Here is a 21,245-nt window from a genome sequence, read left to right as displayed (position 1 = left end):
TGTTACCCCGAGGGTGAGAGCCTCGTAATCACTCATTCCCTGTGGTGGTCTTTCGGGTCTTTTCCTCCTTTCTCCTAAAAATTAAACTACAAACTTCCTAGCTGTCTTGCTCTCCCACCTCAGACAGGACTATTGCAGAGAGCTGCCGTGGGCTGCCTCACCCTCTGCCCCACACACCCCTGTTATCCATTTGGGAAACAAAGACACACGTTTAATCTTCCCCCACCATCACTCTAGCCTGCACTGCTCATGAACGAGCTGCTCCAGACAACCACTTTCTCCTTGCTCCAACAGCAGCTGTGCTGTGCCCTCTCCTGTTCCCAGGCACACTGGGGCCTTGGTGACACAGCCCTGCCCAGAAAAGAGGAGCAGAAGAGGGAAAACAAACAAAATCAATTTCAAGCTCTACTCAGTAATGGCAGGAAATCCTTCCTAGCAGGCAGGGAAGCAGGAGCATGTGTGTTTAAAACAGCTCCAGTGCTGGGTATGAAACAACGGTAAAGATTACCTCTTCTTTTCCCCCAGACATATTTGAGGGGATAGCAAGGGAGCCAGAGCTACAAGACTCCTCAAATTTGGCTGTTGACAGCGTACAGTCACCCTCTCTCCCCACAGAGAGCATTGTACCCCAGCCCCCCAAAATCATCACCCTGGAGCCAACAAGAGACCTGCCTGACTTGTGGTGCTGCAAGGCTGTGGGGAGGAGGAGAGGAAGACAGATGGGGAGGTTCAAGGAAGAGTAGAGATGAAGGGAATGCTGAGGAGGAAAAGTGGAGCTGGACATGGAGCAGTCTGGGCAGGGGGATGTGAAGGAAGCCCAAGAAACAGCATCTGGCCCTGGTGGCGAGACCGGTGAGCGCTGTGGGATGGTGAGTGCTCAGTGTGATGGGACAAGTGGGCACTGGTGCAGGATGCAAAGGAAACAGAAGCCTGCACCCTATGACACAAGTGGAGGCTCCCACCCTCCAACCTGTCCCTTGCTAATAATAGTGGCAGAGCTTTGCACCCTGCTCTGTCACCCCCTGCTTGCTGCATGCCCACCCTGGCAGTGCCCAGGCAGGAGTGGGACTGAAAGGAACCCATCTGAGAGCTGCACCAGGCCACCCTACCCACAGTGCAGGTGCAGTGTGAGAGCTGCACCAGGCCACCCCACCCCACAGTGTGCAGATCAGGGTGGCAGGGGTATCCTTCATCTGCTACCCTGCGGGGAAAAGTGCCATAGGCTTCTACATAGCTTCTTGCCAGGGGAAGTGATGCTTTCTTTGCACTGTCCAGATTTTATTAGCAAAGGTTGCAGGATCATGGTGACAAGGTTTGTGCCTCTGGCTGATGCTGCTCTGGCAGTGAGGGGAAGGGTGAGCCCCTCTGCACCAGCCTGGCCCCACTCACGCAGACTGGGATGGGGAAGAGTTGGGTATCGCAGCAGGGCAGGGCTCACCTCTCCCACGGTCCAGACCTGTCCCTCAGCAGGCACCACAACTTCTTCCCAGAGACAAAGAGGTGACAAAAATAGATTTTCACAGGGAGTGATGACTCAGACCGGTGAGTGGCCAGAGCAGCCTCCCTGTCCCATGAATAACAATTCAGAGATGCTCGGTGGGCAGCCGGCCCTCACAAGGATGGTGCGTGACAGGGTGGGGAAGGCAACGTGGGGCTCTTTTGGTTCCTGTTTTGAGCAGGATTGGTGACAGAAGCTGGATTTAACAAGAGCTCATGGATTCAGCCCAGAGGGACTGGGAGAGAGCAATTAAGGGATTTTCTTCCATTAAATTAACACCAAAATGGTGTCTGGGACTAGCAGCTGTCCCCAAGGGGTGGCTGCAGACAGGGTCAAGGCAGGACAAGGGGTCACCCTGCTGTGCCCCCTGGGTGAGAGGGACGTTTGGGAATGGACTGCTGACTTAAGGGGAAGGAAGGATACCTGCTGCTCCAAGGCTGCCCTGCATCCAATCTTCCCCACAGGAACCAGGCAGCTCCATCCTGGCCAGCATGAAACCCTGGCCCATTCATGATGCTGAGGCCAGCAGGGTGGTGGGGTGAGGGAAGGGGGGAAACCATTTCTCAGGGGAGTGTAAGCTGATGCCTCTGAGGTGGGGGATTCCCTCCTCCCAAGTCATCACCCAGTACAGGAACATCCCCAGGGCCACCCTAAGGAGACCAAAGGGCTCCTCTGCCACTCACTCCATGGACTTGGCTCCACCATCTCCTTAGATCAGGAGCCTTCAGACGCTGGGGATCTGCAGGTTCCCAGATCTACACAGCATGGAAATCCTGGCTTCTTTATTTCCAGGTTTCTCAGCCCTGCAGATGTGACTTGCATCACCTTGCCCCGGTTACTGGGTCTGCCTGCACGAGGGCACTGCTGCAGGACCTCATTGGGTTTGTTCAGTCAGGCTGGGGTCTGTCTCTCCAGCCTTCCTCCTGGTCCAGAAAGCATTGGGTGAGAGTTGGCTTCATTTGGTGCCCTCAAATTCAACAAAAAGCCCATCGGGTTCTGGGCAGAACCAGGGAGCAAGGGAGGAGGGAGTGCTGGCTTTGTAAGTGTTTTCTGCAGAAGAGGCAAGGTGAGCCTGGTGCCATGACATGAATGACACCTGGAGTGTGCTTGGCTTGGGTGGGCAGCATTCCCTGCTGCCAGCCATGCCAGCACTGGAGCAGGCCGTGCTGTGGCTTCCCAAAACTCAGACACTGCAGAAATATCTCAAGGCAGCAACTCTGTCCAAGGAACGCCCAGCTCAGCCCAATCTCCCCTCGGGGTGAGACTTCAGCACAGGCTCCTGAAGGGCAGTCCTGAGCGTGTTTTGGTTGGAGCTGTGCCCAGACACTGCCCTTTCCCAGCACCCAGAAGTGCTGCCTTCCTGCCTGCCCTCTCTGTCCAAAAGCAACTGGCTTGTCCCACCACATCTCCCACCACCAGCACTTCCCACTGAGTTCAGCTGAGCCTTTTTATGCAGCTGCTCTGGGCTGGAGAGTGATGGAGTGAATCTGGGGCTTCAATTACATACAGGGAGATGTTTCACCCTATTTCTTAGATCAGCTTGTGAGAAAGTACACTTAAGCATGTGTTCTGGATTTGGGAAAAGCCTAAAGCATTTTTCAGCCACCAAGTGCTAGGTTGTACCCTGATCTAAATTCATTATTAAAGAAAGGATATGGGAGACCCATGGGAGACTCCAAAGCACTTGGGTAGAGGGTGTTCAGGTTCCACTTGCTACAGCTTGGCCTTCCCAAATGTTCCCTCCTCCCTTAACATTCCAGAATACTCCTTTGTCTTTTTTCAGAGCTTCTCTGTCCAGAAAGGTCCAAAGCCCAAAGCAGGGCTGATCCATGGTGCCCAAGAAGGGTGCAGGTGCTTGTGTTTGACTGCAGAGCTGATGTGTGCTGGCTCAGGGCAGCCATTTCCATAGCCCTCCCTCCAAGCTCCACAAGGCAGAGCCCACCCAAGGAAAACAACAACAGGTTTTGGAATGTAACAATTTATTGGGGTTAATTTTTTGTTTTAATTTTTAACTCCCCATTTCTGGCATTGATACAATATTCAAGAGCAGCAGAAAGAACAAAATGTACAAGAATACAAGAGTAATTAGCACAACCCCCACCCCCAAACCTGGAGCAAACCAGTTTCTTGTAGGAAGCACCAAGGGAAGGAGTGATTCAATCACCCTTCCAGTGGCTCTGCCTCCCACCCATCCACTCTAGACAGAGTTTAGCCAGCTGGGAACTGGATTAAAAAACAAAACAAAACTGAACAAACACTATATTTAAAATGAAAATTGCAAGACAAAAAAATAATATATAGATATACAATTCATCCGTGCACAATCCTTAAATGCTTTTTTTTCAAAATAAAAAAAAAAAATTACAAGATACATATTTAGGTTTATTTTAAATTAAAAAAAATTACCACCTTCACTCTGTATGCCAAGTGAGGGGAAATGAAGAGACAGATGGGTTGCACCAGAACTATCAGCACTTGGAGTTAGGGCTGACCTTCTCCAAGAGGAAGGAAGGGCTCTGATGCTGCCAAAGCTCAAGCACAGGCAGAATCTGAAGCACCCAAGTACCACAGAACGCAGTGGGGTCATTCGCCTGCTCCAAGTTCAGTGTTTGCAGGAATCTGCAGCATTTGAGCCTAAGCTTGGCACAGGGGAAGGTGAAAGGAAGGAACAGATGAAGCAGGCCCCTGTCCTCCACCACCAGCAGACAACTTTCTATGCAAAAAGAAAACAAATGGGGGAAAAAAATCCCAAAGCAGAGAGTCTCCTCTATTCTTAGGGAGTGTACAAGGCTTAATGGCACAAGGGAGAAGAGGAAAGAGGACAGCACACACTGAGTTGATTTGCTTGGGGGAGGTGCAGGCATGACAACTCTTTTCTAAAAAAAGTCATCACAACGATTAATTTTTTTGTTCCGTTTGAGAACTTGACCTAAGATTCTGCCCCCGCTTTGCAGCTGGGGGCTGGAAGCAGCAGGCTCCCTCCAGAGCAGCTGAAGAGCCACCTACCTGTGCAAGAGCACCTACCTGCTGCTCTGCCCAGAGGAAAACCCTCAGTCCCCCTAGAGAGCAGGGGCCAGCTGGGGGGCTGCTTGGGAGCATGGGAAAGCCCCATTAGTCCTACGAGGCCCTGAAGCCCCACGAAGTGCTTTGACCCACCCAGCCATGTTCTGGAGGTTTGATGTGAGCTCCAAGTGCTCAGCTGAACAAGGAATGAAGTAAAGAACCAGGGTCCTGCAATGGGAATGAACACTTTGCCTGCATGTCCCACCATGCTCCTCTCCTCCCAGCAGACACATTTTCTGAACCATTGCAGAAGCTGGCACCTCTCTGACTGCACCTTGCTGCAGTTCTGTCACCTGACTTTTCCCTGTGGCCCAGCATGCTGCTGGCTGCCCACTTCCCAGCTCCACCCAGCCCCGGGGCACAGAGGGCATCCCACTCCTCCATCCCAGGGCCATCTGCCAGTGCCTGGAGGGTGTGGGCTCAAAGCACAGAGCTCAGCTGGAGTGGAAGGACCCTCCCTCCAAGGACTGTGCTTTTGGATGGCCCTGGAGTCATTGTTTCCCACCACACAGAAGCTGCAATGGACAGAAGAGCTGCCAGAGGCAGCCAACCACCACAGGACTCTATCTCCCTTCACTTCTGGAGGGAGAAATTTACAGAAGGGAAGAAAGAACTCAGGGCCCTGCTGCATCCTTATAGGTGAGGCAGGTGGGGACACAGGGCACCTCAGAATCACCACACAACACAGGAGAAGCTCCTGGTGCCAAGACTGACCCTGCTCAGAAAAGGGTGCAAATACCTTCAACCACATCCATCTGACACAGGGCAATGGCAAAATGTGAGAGGAGCAGAGGATGGAAAGGCAAAGGTGAGGATGGAGACAGACTCCAACATCTGCCATCTACACTGCCAAAAAGAAACCATACACATTGCACTCTGGGGAAGGATCTCAAAAATAGAAGACACTTATTTTCTCAACCTCAGAGCACTGGTGAAATGAAGATACTTCCTGGAATTAGCTGGGGAAGGAAGCACAGACAGGGAGCAGGGGATTTCTGAAGCAACACTGAGCACTCCATCTCTGTGCAAACACCTCGAGAGCTGGGCTGCCAGCACCCTCAGCAGGATGGTCCCCTCCACCCCCACCCCCTTTGCATGAGGAAGACAGAGGCACAGGGCAGTGACACAGCTGGCAAGCCAAGAAGGAACAGAACTAGGAGGCACCAAATCCCCAACCCCAAATTAACCCTCTACAGCAGATCACCTTCAGAGCGGAGATCAGGGAGGCTGCGCATGGGGTGGTGGGTGAGATGGGGAGAAAGGGGGAAGGAGGCTTTTTATATTCATATATTTATATATAAGAAGTAAATAAGATCCCAGCTCTTGCATGATTATTGGGCAATTGAAAAATGCAGCAAAAGCAAGCGACATTGGAGTAAAAGGATGTGCCAGGCAAGGAGGAAAAAGTCTTGTCAGAAGGTGGGGAAGGAAGCAAAAGGGAAAATAAGCACTTAGCCAAACACACACTCCAGGTTTGTTACAGCTCCCTGGGAAGAAGGACCTGCTCCTGAGCAGCCCCACTAATGCCATGGCCTGGGGTGGGCAGAAGTATGGGGAACTCAGGACGCCATCCTTCAAGCATGGCAACCTCTTTCTGCCAGGGAATCCCCAGGGAAGTGGTAATCTCCAAACACTGGGAGCTGCTGAAGCCTCCTCTACAAAGAGGGGCTGGAGAAGGGAGTGATATCCCTAGGAAGACTCAGCTCAGAGACAGCTCCTACCTGGTAAAAAGCATTATTGTGGTTTTGATTTTTTTTTTTCCTTGATTTCTTTATTTCACAAAATCTCCCTGGGAACTTCAGTAAGGGGAGACACAGAGAAATGCTCCCATTCTCTTTTGAAAACAGAATTTAAGCAGTGGCTCACCACAGCTGGGCCTGCTCACCACACTAATTCTGTTTTTCATCCCCAAAGGAGCTTGTATCTCATTAGCTTCATGCCCCTCCAGTCCCGTGCTGCTCATTGAGAGGAGAGCCTGAGACAGGAGGTTTCTGTTCCAAGTTGAAAGCCAAGGGAAGCACCGACAGCTTGATGGGCAGACAGAGAAGTTCCCAAGTGCAGCCCAGGCTATGGGAAGCATCGAGACATCAGTCATCTGCCACTGCAAAGCCACTGCAAAGGGCACCAGAGAAGTCCAGACAAGAAAAGCCGTTCAAGCATCCCTGCCTACCATCTTCTGTTCAGACACCAACGCCTGGTGGTTTCCCTCTTCCCTGCAGTCACTCCCACGTGCCAGATGAACACCAGGGACATCTTGGACAGGGAAACCAGAGCTTCCAGCACACAAGAGCTGCCTGCTTGCTCTGAAGGAACATTCAGGCAACTCTTCCCCAGCACCCCAAAGGAAGCTGGAGAAGAAGGCTGCCCTACTTGAGCAGTCCTGTCAGAGATTTCCTCTCCCCTCTCCACCCTAAAAACTTCCAGCATTTGCTGGCCTCGAGAAGAGGGTGTACTTCCCTCAGCAACACAATCAGAGCACACAAGGCAGTGCTCTCATCTGCCTCTAGAGATCTGGCCACTGTCAGAGAAGGGGTGCTGGAATACACAACAATGGGATTCAGTTTTCTGTCCTGATGTGGTGAATTCTATACAGAAAAATGTCACCCCCCACACAGTATTCGAAGGGGTTTAAGAAACCTTACAGAGGAGAGGCATATCTGCTTCCCAGGAAATAAGCCCACCATGATTAATTCTGTTTGGATATAGGGGATGGAAAAGAGACAGCAACTTGGCAGGAAAGGTACATGCCAACCCAAAACGTTAGTGGCTTGCTGTGCATGCAAAGTAAGTCAACTGTTTCCATGTTGATGGCCTGATCCACGTTCTGTCAGAACGTGACCGGCCATCTCTGAGGGCTGCTCAGCCAGAAAACCACTTGGAGACTCCACCTTAGCTCACAGGAGAGGTATGGGAGGGAAGGGAACTCACTCCAACACTTGGCAGGCAAGGACGGGAAAGGTTTGTAGACAGGGTTCCTCCAACATGCAACTTGCCTTTCAGCTCAGAGATCGCTGCTTAGTCCTAGAATGCCTTTCCCTCCAGTTCAAGCAAGCCAAACACCATCCCAGACACACATGCTTCGATACTACAAAATACTCTTTTCTCTAAGGACCATCTAATACCACTACAGTTTGTGCAATCACTGCATTTATTATTCATTTTTAAACTCTCTCTCGCTCTCTCCCTGTAGAAATTTTTTTTTAAAACTTTTCTTTTTTTATGCAAAACTAATCATTTCACTTTTTCCACTCCATCATAAAATCTCCTCTAAAAACACGACAACGAGAACAAACATGGCACAGACACAGAGAATATTTCCCTGTTTTTGTTGATTTTTTTTCCTAAGGGTTACGGGGAAAGGAAGGGGATACTTTCAAATAAACTCCTCCCTCAATTCCATGCCCATTTCAAAAGGCACGGATGAATCTTCTTTCCTATCTCCATTAAGGAGCAAAGGCAAAAATTCAGAAGGAGGAGCACAGCCCACGTGAATACGAAGGTAGGTTAGCTAGCCTCAAGTGTCTTGTCCACCTGAGGGAACTCGAGGCTACTGCTGCATTCAAGTTAGCAAACCTCTAACTCAAACCAGCACGGGATCCTCATTTCGGATCCAGAGGTTCAGGGTTTGGTTCCCACCTGGTGACCCACCCAGGGAGAGATTTGTCACACAAGCAGGTGAGCTGTGTCTGCAAGCCGGATCATACTCCTTTCTTCCTCCACAATGAGGATCTACCACATGAGTTTCTCTGCTGCAACAAGTCCCCTCATCTCCTCACCGCAGGAAGGAGGTCCTTGCGGAGCATCCCTACAATGACCCACTGTTTTACTCTTCACAGACAGTTCCCTTGCTTGCCACTCTGGAGAAAGGCAAAACCCCTTCAATTAAACAATTCCTGCCCCTTGCCCCCAAAGAACACCATACAAGAGACACTGGGGAAAAGAACTCTGCCAAGCAACACATCTTGGCCAAAACACATCAAGAGTTTCCTATTAAAGTTCCCTTTTATCTCCCACTTAAACGCTTCAACACTTTTTTCAGAATCTCGATACCACAAAACAAAACACAGCACCACATACACACCTAACAGTAACTTAACAACCTAAAGTGACTGGCCGGTTTGCATCCACCCCATAAAGCAGCTCCTCTTATCTCACAGCCACAGATTAGTTCTTATTCAGAAGGGGGAGGAAAAAGAGAAGAATCTCCTCGCTATTTTCCTAAGAAAGAGCTTTTCCCTATGCCTACAAACTGCTCATCTTTGAAGCTGCAGTCAAATGGATAGGCTATGCTAACATAAGGGATCCCTGGGTGTGCCAGGCACAGGAAAGATGCGCAAAAGAAAACCCAAACCAAAAAAAAAAAAAAACCAACACCCACAAAAAATACAAGCAGGTATTAACACAGACACGCACACAAGTCCAACAAGTTATAGAAAGCCTTAGCTTGGTGAATGGATCAGGGAAGTCTCTTTCTCCCTGCCCCTAGCTTCAGCTGTGAATGAAAGCACATCCCTGAAGAGTCCACTAAGCTCTTTAACCAAGGAAAGAAAAAGAAAGAGGTGTACCAAGGGTGGTGCTAACAGCACCTGGAATCCCCCTCAGACTGTCTGCACAGACACCCAACCACAACTGGTGTGAATTCACCGTTCCCCACAGCTTGGAATGCCACCCACTGCAAGGCAAGGTTTGTGGGGAGGGCAGCAAAGATTTTATTACACCAATCCAGGCGCTGGAGGCAGAGAATAGACACACTCTGGGCACAAAAGCCCTAATTAAGGTCAGAAGCTGGTCTATCCCTCTACCACCCTGACAACGTCCCTTGGGCAGACAAATATTACTTCCCTCCCACAAATTGCCTCCCTTCTATCCTCAGATCACTACAACCACAAAATCACTGCAGGAGAGCAGGTCTCAGAGCCAGCAGCTCCTGAACATCCTTGTGTGAAAGCACCAGAGGGGCCAATTCCACTTGTCTTCACCCGCCCAGGGCAGGCTTATAAGCAAATGAGCCCTGGCATGAGGAATTTTCTCCACCCTTTTCACCTCTGCAGCATGTTATGTAGAAGTGACACCCCTCTGCCCCATCCAGGGACAGGGCTGAGAGGGTGAGGCTCTCCCACCAGTTCATCAGCATCTCTTTTCCTTGCCTCTAAGAGCTCAGTCCTGTGCAAGTAGAGGAAGAAAGGAGAGCAAAGGAACGGCTTCTCACCATGAAGCTTAGGACCCACACAGAAACAGAGCAAGCCAGAAATGGCAGGCAAAAAATAGAGCTTATCTTGGATGTGAACAAAGCTGGTCAGGGAAAGAGGGAGCTGTGGAATAAACAGCAAGCTGTGGTCTTGCTCCCTCCTACTTGCTAGGGGTGAAGAAGAAGGAATTTCTAGATCAGCTTTAGGGGAAGAGATCCAGCGCACATGCATGCGATGTGAGAGACGGGTATTTCTTATGAGCACCTTTGGTTGACAGTTGTAAGGGCTGCTTCAGATGCTGAAAAGACACAGGGGAAACCTCTTCCAGGCCACCCACCAGAGGGAGGGGAGAGCAGGAGGGACACAACCGAGCAGGAGGGGCAAAAACAAGCAGGAAGAACAACCAACCTGCCTTGGCATCCACCCCTCCTTCCTTTGGAAGGAGCAAGAGGAAGCAAAGAGGGCCGGGGGAAGCTCAAGGGAGGTGGGAGAGCAGCCTCATGCGGCTGGACAGCGTCACGCTGCTGCCATCATCCTCCCACAGACTGAAGGATGGAGGCACAGCCCCCTCCTGCTTCCACCACAGAAAGGCCAGAGAAAGGCATTTCATGTCCCTCTCTCACAAACAAGTGCAACTGATGAACATCAGGAGGAAGATATGGGCTGGAAGCAGACTCCTCTTTTCTTCCCTTTCTCCTGAGGAGCTGAACAGGTTGGAAGATGAGGGAGAAGAGGAGGGATCGGGGCACCTGAAAGCACCCATACAACTGCCAAGGTAGCACCAACAGTCAAAGGAAAGGGGAAGCCAATATGAGGCATAGGCTGCATGGCGCAGCCCCCAGCACCCCAGCTTTGTCTCAAGCACCTTCCAGGCATGACATTTAACCTGTCCTTCTCCCCCTCACTCTGAGGGCATCTGGATCAGCAACTGCCACAAGGACAGTAGAGGAGAGGGCAGATCCAGGCCACAGGCCAAGAGGGGAAGGATGGCAGGATGGTAGTCACGGCAAGAGGGAAACAAGAATGGAAGAGTCTGCATGCACGTTGTGGGAGAAGGTCTGGAGGACATGGGCAAGGGCTCCAATCCTCTTACATCCTCCCCTCACGGGTTTGGAGCTCCTCTTCAGTTTTTGTCAAAGATAGAAGGGGAATGAGGAAGAGCAGCACCTTCCTCACCACCTGCACAGGCACACAGACACATGCTCACTCATCCCTCAGCCTCAAAGGCTCCACCGCCTGTTGGACAACACCACATTCAAGGACAAACAACCACTCCCCAGCCCCACCATAACCCTCCCTGCCTCCTCCTAGCAGTACCAACACCCAGCAACAGTGGGTGCTCCCACACCCCCACTGACACACTCCAGCCTCCAGGCAAGAGGAATTGGGCAGGAGGAAAGGAGGAGGAAGGGTGGCAGTGAGGGTAGAGGGACAGCCAAGGGGAGAAGGAGAGAACTAAGGACAGCCATTCGCACCACGACTTCTCTCAGGTAGAGCTCCCCCCACACCCCTGGAGTGGGGGGACCTGGTTGCTCACTTGCTGCCTCCTCCACCACTGCCTGCCGCCACCTTCTCAAAATCCTCTGCATTGCAGAACTCCTTGATGGTTACAGTGAGGAGGTTGCTGGTGACATCTGTGACCACCACATTAGAGCAAGGGGACATCTCAGGACGCCAGTCGCCAGCCTCCTGCTCCGGGTCAGAAGAGGAGAGGGACAAGGAGGGAGTCTGCCCCCCACTACACCCTCCCGAGGGAGAACGCTTGCTGGTGGCAGCTGACTCAGGTGGGATTGAGAGGTCAAGGACCTCTGACTCACGCCAGTCGGGGATGGCTGGGCTGAGGGTCTCAGGGAGCAGCTTTGGAGGGGAATCATCTGGGTCAGAGGAGGAGTGGGGAGCAGGTGATGGGCAGCCAGAGGAGCTGGAGCTGGGGGCATCATAGGGGGTGGAGCCCATAATGAGCCCACAGGAGGCTGCCTGGGAGCCTTCGGCCTCCCCCTTGCCCTCCAGAGAGGGGGTAGGTGCAGCAGACGGCTTATTGTAGAGCGAAAAGGTACCAAACTTCATGTGGCGGATCTGAGTGCGCAGGACGCTCTCGCTGAACTTTTTGCTCTTGCCAATGACCCGATTTCGGGAAGGGATCTTGGGCCGAGCCAGGCCCCCGGCCCCATTGGCTGGCTTCCCACCTTTGTCAATGACTTTGAGGTTGAGGATGATGCGGCTGCGTTTGGGCTCGCGGGGTTTCACCTTACGGTTGATGATGCGCACGGTCTCTGAGAAGGGCGAGACAGGAGGACGAATGCCAGCCCCGCCACCCACGCTGCCGCCGTTCTGGGGATCCGGACGGGGCAGGGGGCGCCGGGACATGCGGTGGCATCGCCGGATGTCTTTCTTGAGCCGGTGCACCGCGGCGCTGGAGTGGAGTTTGGGAGAGGAGGTACTGGAACCAGGCTTGACAGAAAAGTGTACATCCCCAATGTGGAGGGCCTCCGCTTGGGCCCGAGCCTGCGGTGGTGGGGAGAAAGAAAACAAACAGGGTCAGAGAGGCAGCCTAGCTGCAGCCAGATCTCCGGTCGGGCACTGCTCACTTCAGGCCAAGCACTCGCCGGCCGGCAGCACCATGACACATTTATACCCAACATCAATGACAAGCACAGGTACACACCTACAAACTATTGATAGCTCCAGCACAGCCCCCAGAGAGACACAGGGCATTGTCTGTATCATTTTTGGGCAGGTGATGTCTCCCTAGGCTGTACCTCTATTGACACATGCTTTCCCCAGGGAGAAACTGCGACTTCCCAGGCAGGTGTCAGGGTTAAAGTTAATGGTCACCAAAGCCCCCCTTGGTCGTCATCAGTCAAAGTGCACAACCCTCCACTGTCAGCCAAAGAAGCCAGCATCATCCTAGGCCTTTGAGGCTGTCAGTGCTGAGACAGCACCCAAACTTACAAAGGGATTGTAAAGGTTCTCTACAAATGCAACATGAGATAAGAGGGAAGAGGCAGAATAATGCCTAATGAGAACTGCCTCTAAAAAGCATGGTAGACGGGAATCTTGAGGAACACAGATGGAGGCTGGTGAGAATGGTCTGATGGAGCTGTCTTCACTAAACACAACATTTAGAAGTCTGATTTATAACTAGGATCACATGAAAGTCATTCATTCTTACTGTGTTGTGGGAGCAAAGTCCAGTGTTTAAAGCCAGAGATGAGGCCAGCTGGAATTCAAGTAAACTTTAACTGCACCTCCAAAGAAGAGATTGACTTGTCCTTTTGAGCACCACACTTGTTTGAAACCTAGCAGTGGACCAGAGCACGAATAGTACCTGTTCAACTGCTCTGTGCCAGCCCTCCTCAAGAGCCAGGCCAGGGGAACAATATTTTTAAGCTCTTCTGGTGCCAAAAACTGCCCTGGTTCATCCAGCAGAGACAGGAACATTTCCTGGCAGCAGGAACAACAGTTTCATTGATAAGCTGGTGCTGTATGACCTGTGGGCATGGAAACCCAGAGTCTATTCTTACACCACATCTCATCAGAGCACTGTTGCTTGTATAGCTCATCCTTCCACCTGCACCCCAGGACTTGCCCAAGCCAACCCCCTTCCATATTCCCTTCTCAGCAGTGGTGATGGGCAGAAGTCACGCAGGCCTGGAGGGGACAGGCAAGCCCCACCCGGTGACGGCCCATCCCTCGAGCAGCTTCCCCCACCTCGTGGGCACAGAAAGAACTGCAGTGCTACAAGAGGACAGCTGCTTTTCCTCCCCAACTTTTCCATCCCGTTGCCCCTTGCACACGCCAAGATCGGGATGGCTTCTTGCCAGCTAAGAGCTTAGCGCTCAACTCCATCTCCTTTGTCACCCTGCAGGCTGTGCCTCCTACCAGAGAAATGCCTGGGGAAAAAATGTGCGTGTAAAGGCAGGGATCTAGCAGATCTAAGCAAGGGGCCCAGCCAGCCCCTGCACAAAAAGCTCAAAATCCTGGCCCTACAGCTCCAGAGCTTTGCTGTTAGCCAGAGCCCCTCTTCTCCCACAGAGATACCCATGGGAACCACAGAAGATCCTGAATGAGCACAGAATGGAGACGTGAAGACATTTTGTTCCTCTCTCTACTAACACTGGATGATCACAGCCTTCAGTACTACTTGTATTCTGGCTTTAAAAGAACTGCAAAAATGAGGCCTCCTTCTCTGACTGGACAAGAACACACAAACTGAAGGCTCACCCTGTCTGGGGACCTAGACTCCGTGTCAGCCAAATGACAAAGAAACAGACACAAGTTAGCACAACCCCAAGGCAAGCACAGCCACTCTGCACATTAACACATAGGGCTGTTCCCACCTAGCTAAAGGGAAGTGCTCCCAGCACACACAAACCCCAACACTTTTTCTGCTGCAGCAGAAAGCATCCCAATGTCCACCTAGTTACTCCTTGCTCAGCCTCCTGTGTTACTCCATGCCCCAAACTGTTGAGAAAATAAGACACAGTTCCTGTCACAGGCATAGTACAGGCCTGAGCCCAGCAACAGTTCCAGATGAACTCCCTGCACCACACACCAACTCTCCCCCTCACATCAATACACAATCACAACTTGGAGACACTGCAGACCCAGTCAGGAGGTCACAGGCAAATGCACATTTGGGCTGTGCTTACTCCATCTCTTCACGGGTCCCTCTGAAGCAGATGGCAGGCACAAGGACAAGCTAAAGTTTGCTTTCTGACATTACATACCAGCACAACCTGAATTAACAAATTTGCTCCTTTTCATCCTGCTCCACACCACAGCCAGCCCTTCCAGCATTGCTGCCCTTGTGCTTTGGGTTTCTTACCAATTTACCACTGCTGAGCCAAGAGCAAAATGCAACACAACATCCCATTCCAAAACCCAGGACAGGGAAGCCAGGCAGAGGCTACACAGATGCATCACTGAAAATCCTTCTACAGCTTCAGTGGATGGACACACGTATCCTTCAGGGCCTCTCCCGCTGCCAACACTGCACATCTTTCAGATTAATTGCCTAGCCCATAATCATGCCTTCAAGTGAGGAGTTCTGCACCCTCTGTGCCATTCTGCTCCAAGTCAAATCTACTTGCCACCTTCCACCAGCACCGCCTCCATCACCCAGGAGAGAAAGAAGGCAGCTTCCCAGAAGTGTGGGGGAAGCAGTCACAAACACCCTCAGTTTCCTTATACACCCCAAAAATTCCTGAGCAAAGCTTCCCATCAGCCACATGAAACAAAGTGATAATGCTGGGATGGTTACTACCTGGCCACTCCCACAGCCCTGTTCTTTTACTTTCTGCATACGTTAATCAGCTCCTGTCCTGTTTTCAGAGAGAGACCTGTCCTGGTTTTGTGCTTGCTCAGCAGCTACTGCAGGGCCCTGGTACATGGCTTGGACTTTTCCAGTGTGCCAGAACCAGTAGGTCTCATTTATGTGCCATGTGTCTGCGTTTCCAGTTACTTCTGTGGCACTTTCTCACGGCTGAAGATGTTTCTAACTCATGTTTCAGCTATCTGCCTTTATTGAATTCCAGCTTCAGTAGTGTCCAGGTGGTCTACACTACTTTGGTCAGATTATTAAGAGAGAGGGTTAAATTAGGGCCCAACAGTCCTCCCCTGCTGCTACACTATTATCTCCAGTGACCAGCTTCAATGCAAGTTCCAAAGAGCATTATGCAAATATTCAGCTTACCTTGAGATTGTTTTTCCAGGTAAGGTTTCAAGAAAAATCGTATCAGATGCTTTATCTAAGACCAGCCCCCAGAGCTTTCTCACTTGGGAAGCTCAGTATTCCTACCACAGGATCAGGTTTATTCAGGCATCACCTACATGAACTCATCCCTTCACTGCAGAGGACAGCACAGAGGCTCTCCTTCCCCTGCTTCCAACTTTGGAATAAGTAACTTGCTACCTTTGGTTTGGAGAAGACTCAACATTCAGTTTTATCTGCTGGAAATGCACTTCTCCCTGCTCTGGGCCCATTCCTCGATCATTCCCAAGACATATGAGGATAATGTCTTTGAAAAACAAACCCCTGAATCCTTTCAGCTGTGTCACCACAGTTTGCTCCTTGGCTCGCAAGTTCTCCACACGGAAATCACCTCTCTAGGTTTTGCTGCTTTCACCAGCAGGATGTGCTCACTGCTGAAGAGGTACTCAGCATGTATACGAAGTAATTCACTCTGCTTACAGCTCAGCCTACATCAGGATGCAGTTTCTGGAAGCTTGCTGCAGTGCTCTGTCATGAGAGCAAGGCAATTGCTGGGATTGCTTCCCTTCCCCCTCTTCCCGTCTGGGATATGTATCACCTTTATTTATCTTGTACAGCTCTCCCTCACTGCCCCTGGGAACTAGTGTATCTCCCCCATTCCCTACTATTTCTGAATAAGTGTCCCTCGAGGCCCAGCAAGCATATTTGTTCATTCATTCCCTTAAGGCACCGAGGCACACAAGCACGTACACAGACACGTGCTTAGAAAGGCCTCTCCTACCTGATTTGTATCAAAATCTCTACAATATGGAAGAAAAAAATAAACCAAAGACCTTGTAAAGCAATAGATTTCTAGTGAATTATTTTAAAATCTCGCCAATTCCAGTAGTGCTGCTGCACCATAGTAGCACTACTCTCTCATAAATTACTGGCTCTGCTTTTTATTCTCCACCTGCATTCCCACAGTCTTCACTCCCAACAGCATTTGCAAGAGCTCTTCTTTCCCCTTTTTGGCTGCCATTCTGCCTTTTTATCATCCTCTTTCTTCTGCAGTCTTCCAAGTGACAAGGCAAAAGCAAGCCAGTTCATAGCACAGTTCTCCCAAGCAACACTGCCATAAACTAAAGTTTCCCTCTGGATTGGGAACAAAATACTACAAAAGGGGAACAGTCTGTTTTCAAATTACTCGGGATAATTTACGAACAGGGAGGAGATCAAAAGAAACCCAATTCCAGCTTTGGAGTTCAAGAGAGGGCGAAAGGACAGAGCACCATGCTGCTCAGCCCCTTCTTCCCCCACTCTCCTACTAAGAATCCCTTTACCCTTGTTCTCCCTTACTTCTTCCTTCCCATTAACCTTCTTCGCTCCTGTCACCTTAGTATTTATGGCCACCCCAGCTAGGGGTCTTTGCCAGCCACCCACTGAGCTTGCAGACTGGGCTCTGTCTCTGAATAGCACTTGCTAGACTTTATTAAATGAGTTGGTGAGGTTTGCATTCCACACATTGGAGCGCCTAGAGAAAAAAGTTAAATAAAAAGAGCAAATCGAGCAGGAGAAAAAGAGGAAGATCACTACAGCACATGCTATGTCTCTCTCTAACCTCACACCAGCATCCATGCCTGCCCTCAAGGATCACTTCTGCCAGACACCTGAAGAGCCTTACATACAGTGCTGCCTGTTTCAGACTAAGAACTTTGTTTCCCATCTGCTCAGCAAAGGGCTGCAGCACACCAGCAGCCTCCCAAGAATCACAGCCTCCTGCCAAGCCAGAGCTCAGCTGTGGGAGTTTGCCCCTAGCATGCAAAGGATAAAGACCCATTTCCTGCCCAAAACTTTGCAGTTGAAGTTTGCAGGGGTCGCTTTCAACACCGGCCATCTTGATAGTGATATTATAAAGCCTGGACTGTGATGTGCCTCTGCAGTCTGATGGAAAGGGCAAGTGTTAGACAGCTCTCAGAAACAGGAGCCTGGCTTACAAAGCAGCAGGTGGTCAAAGATGCAGCTTTTCAAAGCTTTTCCAAAGGCGTGGGCCACTAACCTGCTGGAATGCTTTCTGCAAATCCCCCTGGGTGCCTATCTGCAACTTTTGAGAACTAATCCCAGGATAAACCTAGTCCCAAGTGCAAGCTAAAACACCCACACAAGCCAAGGGACTGAGTGCCATATCAGGGCACTTCTTTTGATGCCATTCTGGAGACTCAGAAGCCTAGGTTAAAGCACCAATACACATGAAAAATCCTAGCAAGCCACCCAGTCAAGGGCAGACTACTCCATCAAAGCAGTCCTAGGCCAGATTTCTGCTTAAACATCATTGCATCCAGGCCTAATCTGTTCAGTTAACAGATCAAAAAGAATATTGTTCTAACTGCCAACTCCAAATACTCCCTCTGGGATACAAGAATCAAATTTCTTCCCCTGCTTCCGAAATTCTCACTGGCAAGAGATTCTGCAGCTGAAAGAACTGAAAATACTGTTAGCAATACCCAAGGCGGAACCCAATCCCACTCCTCCCCCAGCAGAACCGGTGCTGCAGGGCTGGAAGAGGTGAAATGTGCATCTTCAGGGGTCAGAAAAGCTGAGTTACCAACCATCTCACTGTCTCTGCCGTAACTCTAGCCGCAGTTGTGTCGATTGTGGTTTGCCTGAACAGAGCTCAAACAAGTTCAGATGGGGCTGGCTCAGACAGAGTTACTTCTCACTGCCTGGTCTGGGGTGTTATTTTTAGGGTAGGATCCAAAGTCACAGAGGAACAGCAAGTCAGAGCTGCTCTGTTTCCCAGAGGTGCAAACCCAGCAGCAGTGGTAGCGCTCTGCCCTGCCAGCCTCTCCCACAACGTGGCACCAGCCCTCAGGAGAGCTGATCTTGCTCTCTATCACAAGTCATCTTCTACAAAGTACCAAGCCAGCTCTGCAAACCTACAGGTTTCCAGTACCATTTGAGGAGCTGGCAGAAGGAAGATGTGCCACAGAAACGTGTCACGGATGTGATTCAAAGGATGCTGCTGAATAATTCACGTTAAGTTTAGGGGAGTTTTAAAGGGTAATGGGAAAAGAGAAGCAATGAGTGGGTTTTGAGTTCGGGGGTTGGTTTTGGTTTTTAAATGAGTGAGAATGAGTAATTTTTTTAAATGAGTGATATGGCAATAGATGTGGCCATATCACATTCAGAATCAAAAATAAAAGAAAGTGATTACACATAGCATAGTCACCGCTCCACAGCTCTGAACAGTGTCAGGTGTTACAAATACCAGTATTTTTTAATGCAGGCAGAGGACTATTTCAAGCTGGTGATTTTCCCTTCAAGTGTTCCTTTGCATTGTTGGAAATTTAAACACAAGAGTTACATTTAATGCATGACTGCCAAAAAGAGGAAATCCAACTAGTCTGTGTTTCCTCAATACAGCACAAGAGGTAGTACATTATCAGATATGTTTGTAATTCTCAGGCTACAGATACAGAACACTGTTAGCAGAAAAACAGGTGACCGGGGAGGACAGTTCCATCAGCAGGACTTCCCAAGGATTACCATGGTCCCCTGGGTTTCACGCAGAGCATCAGAATACGCCTGCTCCTGCATTTCTTCTGTGTGCTTCATTAAGCCCTCTCAAAGCAGAGAAGAGGTGACACCCTACCCCTCACTGTGCTTTCTGGTGCTCATGCAGTTAAAAGTGCTGTGCTGACTTGAGTAAAGCTCCTACTGCTGCCAGGCAAAGGGAAGTATTAACCTGTTTCACAGATGGGGAAACACACACAAAGCCTAAGTGACTTGCCCAAAGCCACAGGATGACTTGGTGATAGTGATGCCTTACTACAGGGTCCACACTGGCTGTTCCAGGGCTTCCTATCAGAATAAAACCAGGGGAATTCCAGACTTGCTCATCTCTCTAAACTGTACAAAGGTGTGTTCTTTCTATGCTCATTTGAAGCCAGAGATTGTGACAGCTGGAGAGGAAGGGGAGGGAAGAGGGGAGTAGAGCAAGGCATTTAATCTGTAAACTAATAAATTCACAGAGCTCACATAACAGTCATGCAACTACCAGAGTTCTTAATTAAAAAAAAAGGTAAAAATACAGAGCAATTAGGCCTGCACTAGGGACTACCTTCCTTGCTCGTCTCTGCAAGCAAACAGAGATGCTACGACATCTTGCAGAGACGCTGAGTCTATCAGAAAGGAACTGGAAACTTCAGCTGCCTTCCTATGCAGAGGTGAAACACCCCTCCTTCTCCTCCCAGCCACCCCTCACACTCTGCAAAAGCAAAACAAGCCTGCAGTTTATAGATCAAAGCATGAACCCTTCATGAAACTCCCGTGGAGCACCCACATCCTTAAATACAATCAGAGGAGCACAAGTGGCAGTGGGATTCCCGCCTCTGCTGCCTGACCGCTCAGCACGCTGCTAAGTTGCAGGGCACGGGTTGGATGGAACAGCCTGCTGAAGGAAGAGGGAACGAGACTGGCTGGCTCTCCACTGCGGCAACAGAAGGCCACGAGAAGGAGAGGATATTGGAAGAAGAGACTGCAGGCTCACCACGCACATCTGCGTGTGCTGACCGTCCTGCTGAGGCCCCCGTGGCACGCACACCGCCCTCCCCTCACACGCTCCTGCGCCTCTGCCCACCCCCCCTTTCCTGTCGGGTTTTCCCCGCGCTCCCAGAGCCAGGCATCAGGCACAAGTCACTTGAAAGTCCAATCCTTCCAAGGGCACACACCAGCAAGGTTTGTGAAGCCTTTTTTTTTTTTTTTTTTGCTAGGCCTAAGTTATTTAGTTAAGAGTTACCTTCAGCAGAAAAGTTTTAGGTTTAGGTCCTCTCTTCTTGGGCCCGTACAGCTCACGTTCTCGTTCCCTTTAGGGAATCAAATTTTTCAAGAAGTTAAAACTTTTCCCAAAGGGAAAAACAGAAGCATACAAGTTAAAGGAAAAAAAAAAAAAAAAAAAAAGAGGAAAAAAAGAAAAAAAAAGAAAAGGAACGTCTGGACGCTGTTTCCCGCTCGCCCACCCAAAGTCAAACCTGCTGCTGCAGCCCCCCCAGCCCAGGGTGGGGGATGAACACTCACTTCTGCTCGAAGGCGGCGATGAGGCGGGAGTCTAGGATGTTCTCCTCAGGTTCCCAGGTGCTGTACCTGCCGGGCGGGAGCAGCGGAGGGGACAAGCGAAGCGGTTAGCGCCCAAATCCCCCCGCAGCCGCGCACACGGATACCTCCCCCTCCATCCCACTCCGCCCCATCCCAAGCCCCCCATCCCCGCAGCCCGGGCGGGATACACTCACTTGATGGCCCAGCCTTTCCATTTCACCAGGTACTCGATGCGCCCCTGCAACACACGGGGGAGAAGACGGGGGGGAGGGGGAGGGGGGGGTGTGTGAGGCGGGGGCCCGGCGGGAGGGCCAGCGGCGCGGCCGGGGCCCGGCAGCGAGGACCGAGGTTGGGGGGGAGTCCCGGAATCCCAGTGGGGGGCGGCCCCTCACCTTTCGGATGCGGCGCTTGATGATGGACTCGGCGGCGAAGACGCGCTCCCCCACTGCAGACAGCTCCATCTTGCTGCTCCCCCTCGGCGGCGGCGGCGGCGGCGCCCACAGCCCATAATAATCCCGCCCGCCCGCGCGCGCCGCCCCGCCCCCTGCCCGCGGCCCCGCCCTCCTCGTGCCGCCGCCGGCTCGCGCACGCCCGCGCGCCCCCTCCCGCCGCGGCCGCGCGTGACCCGCCCCCCCCCGTGGGTGAGGGCCCTTAAAGGGGCCGCGCCCGGGCGGGGCGGGGGGCTCGGAGCCCCGGGACCGCGGGACGG

General features: G+C 51.2%; 1 protein-coding gene across 2 annotated transcripts; it reads right to left on the bottom strand.

Annotated features, from left to right (window-relative positions):
* Window positions 1–3,460: 3,460 nt before the first annotated feature.
* CBX6 (chromobox 6) lies at window positions 3,461–21,034 on the bottom strand. Of its 2 annotated transcripts, none has more exons than XM_036400667.2 (5): window positions 20,929–21,034; window positions 20,731–20,774; window positions 20,519–20,584; window positions 20,241–20,307; window positions 3,461–12,255 (listed from the first exon to the last, which is right to left on the bottom strand). In XM_036400667.2, the coding sequence occupies exons 1-5, from the start codon at window positions 20,995–20,997 to the stop codon at window positions 11,284–11,286; spliced, it is 1,218 nt and encodes a 405-aa protein (XP_036256560.1). In that variant the 5' UTR covers window positions 20,998–21,034; the 3' UTR covers window positions 3,461–11,283. The 2 variants fall into 2 exon arrangements, with proteins under 2 accessions (XP_036256560.1, XP_036256561.1); XM_036400668.2 differs by having other exon boundaries at window positions 3,461–12,201.
* Window positions 21,035–21,245: the final 211 nt, after the last annotated feature.

Source organism: Molothrus ater, chromosome 5 (genome assembly GCF_012460135.2).
Source record: "Molothrus ater isolate BHLD 08-10-18 breed brown headed cowbird chromosome 5, BPBGC_Mater_1.1, whole genome shotgun sequence".
Taxonomy (NCBI): Eukaryota; Metazoa; Chordata; class Aves; order Passeriformes; family Icteridae; genus Molothrus; species Molothrus ater.
Note: the sequence above shows the minus strand (reverse complement) of the source record. Positions and strands in the feature narration are given on the sequence as shown.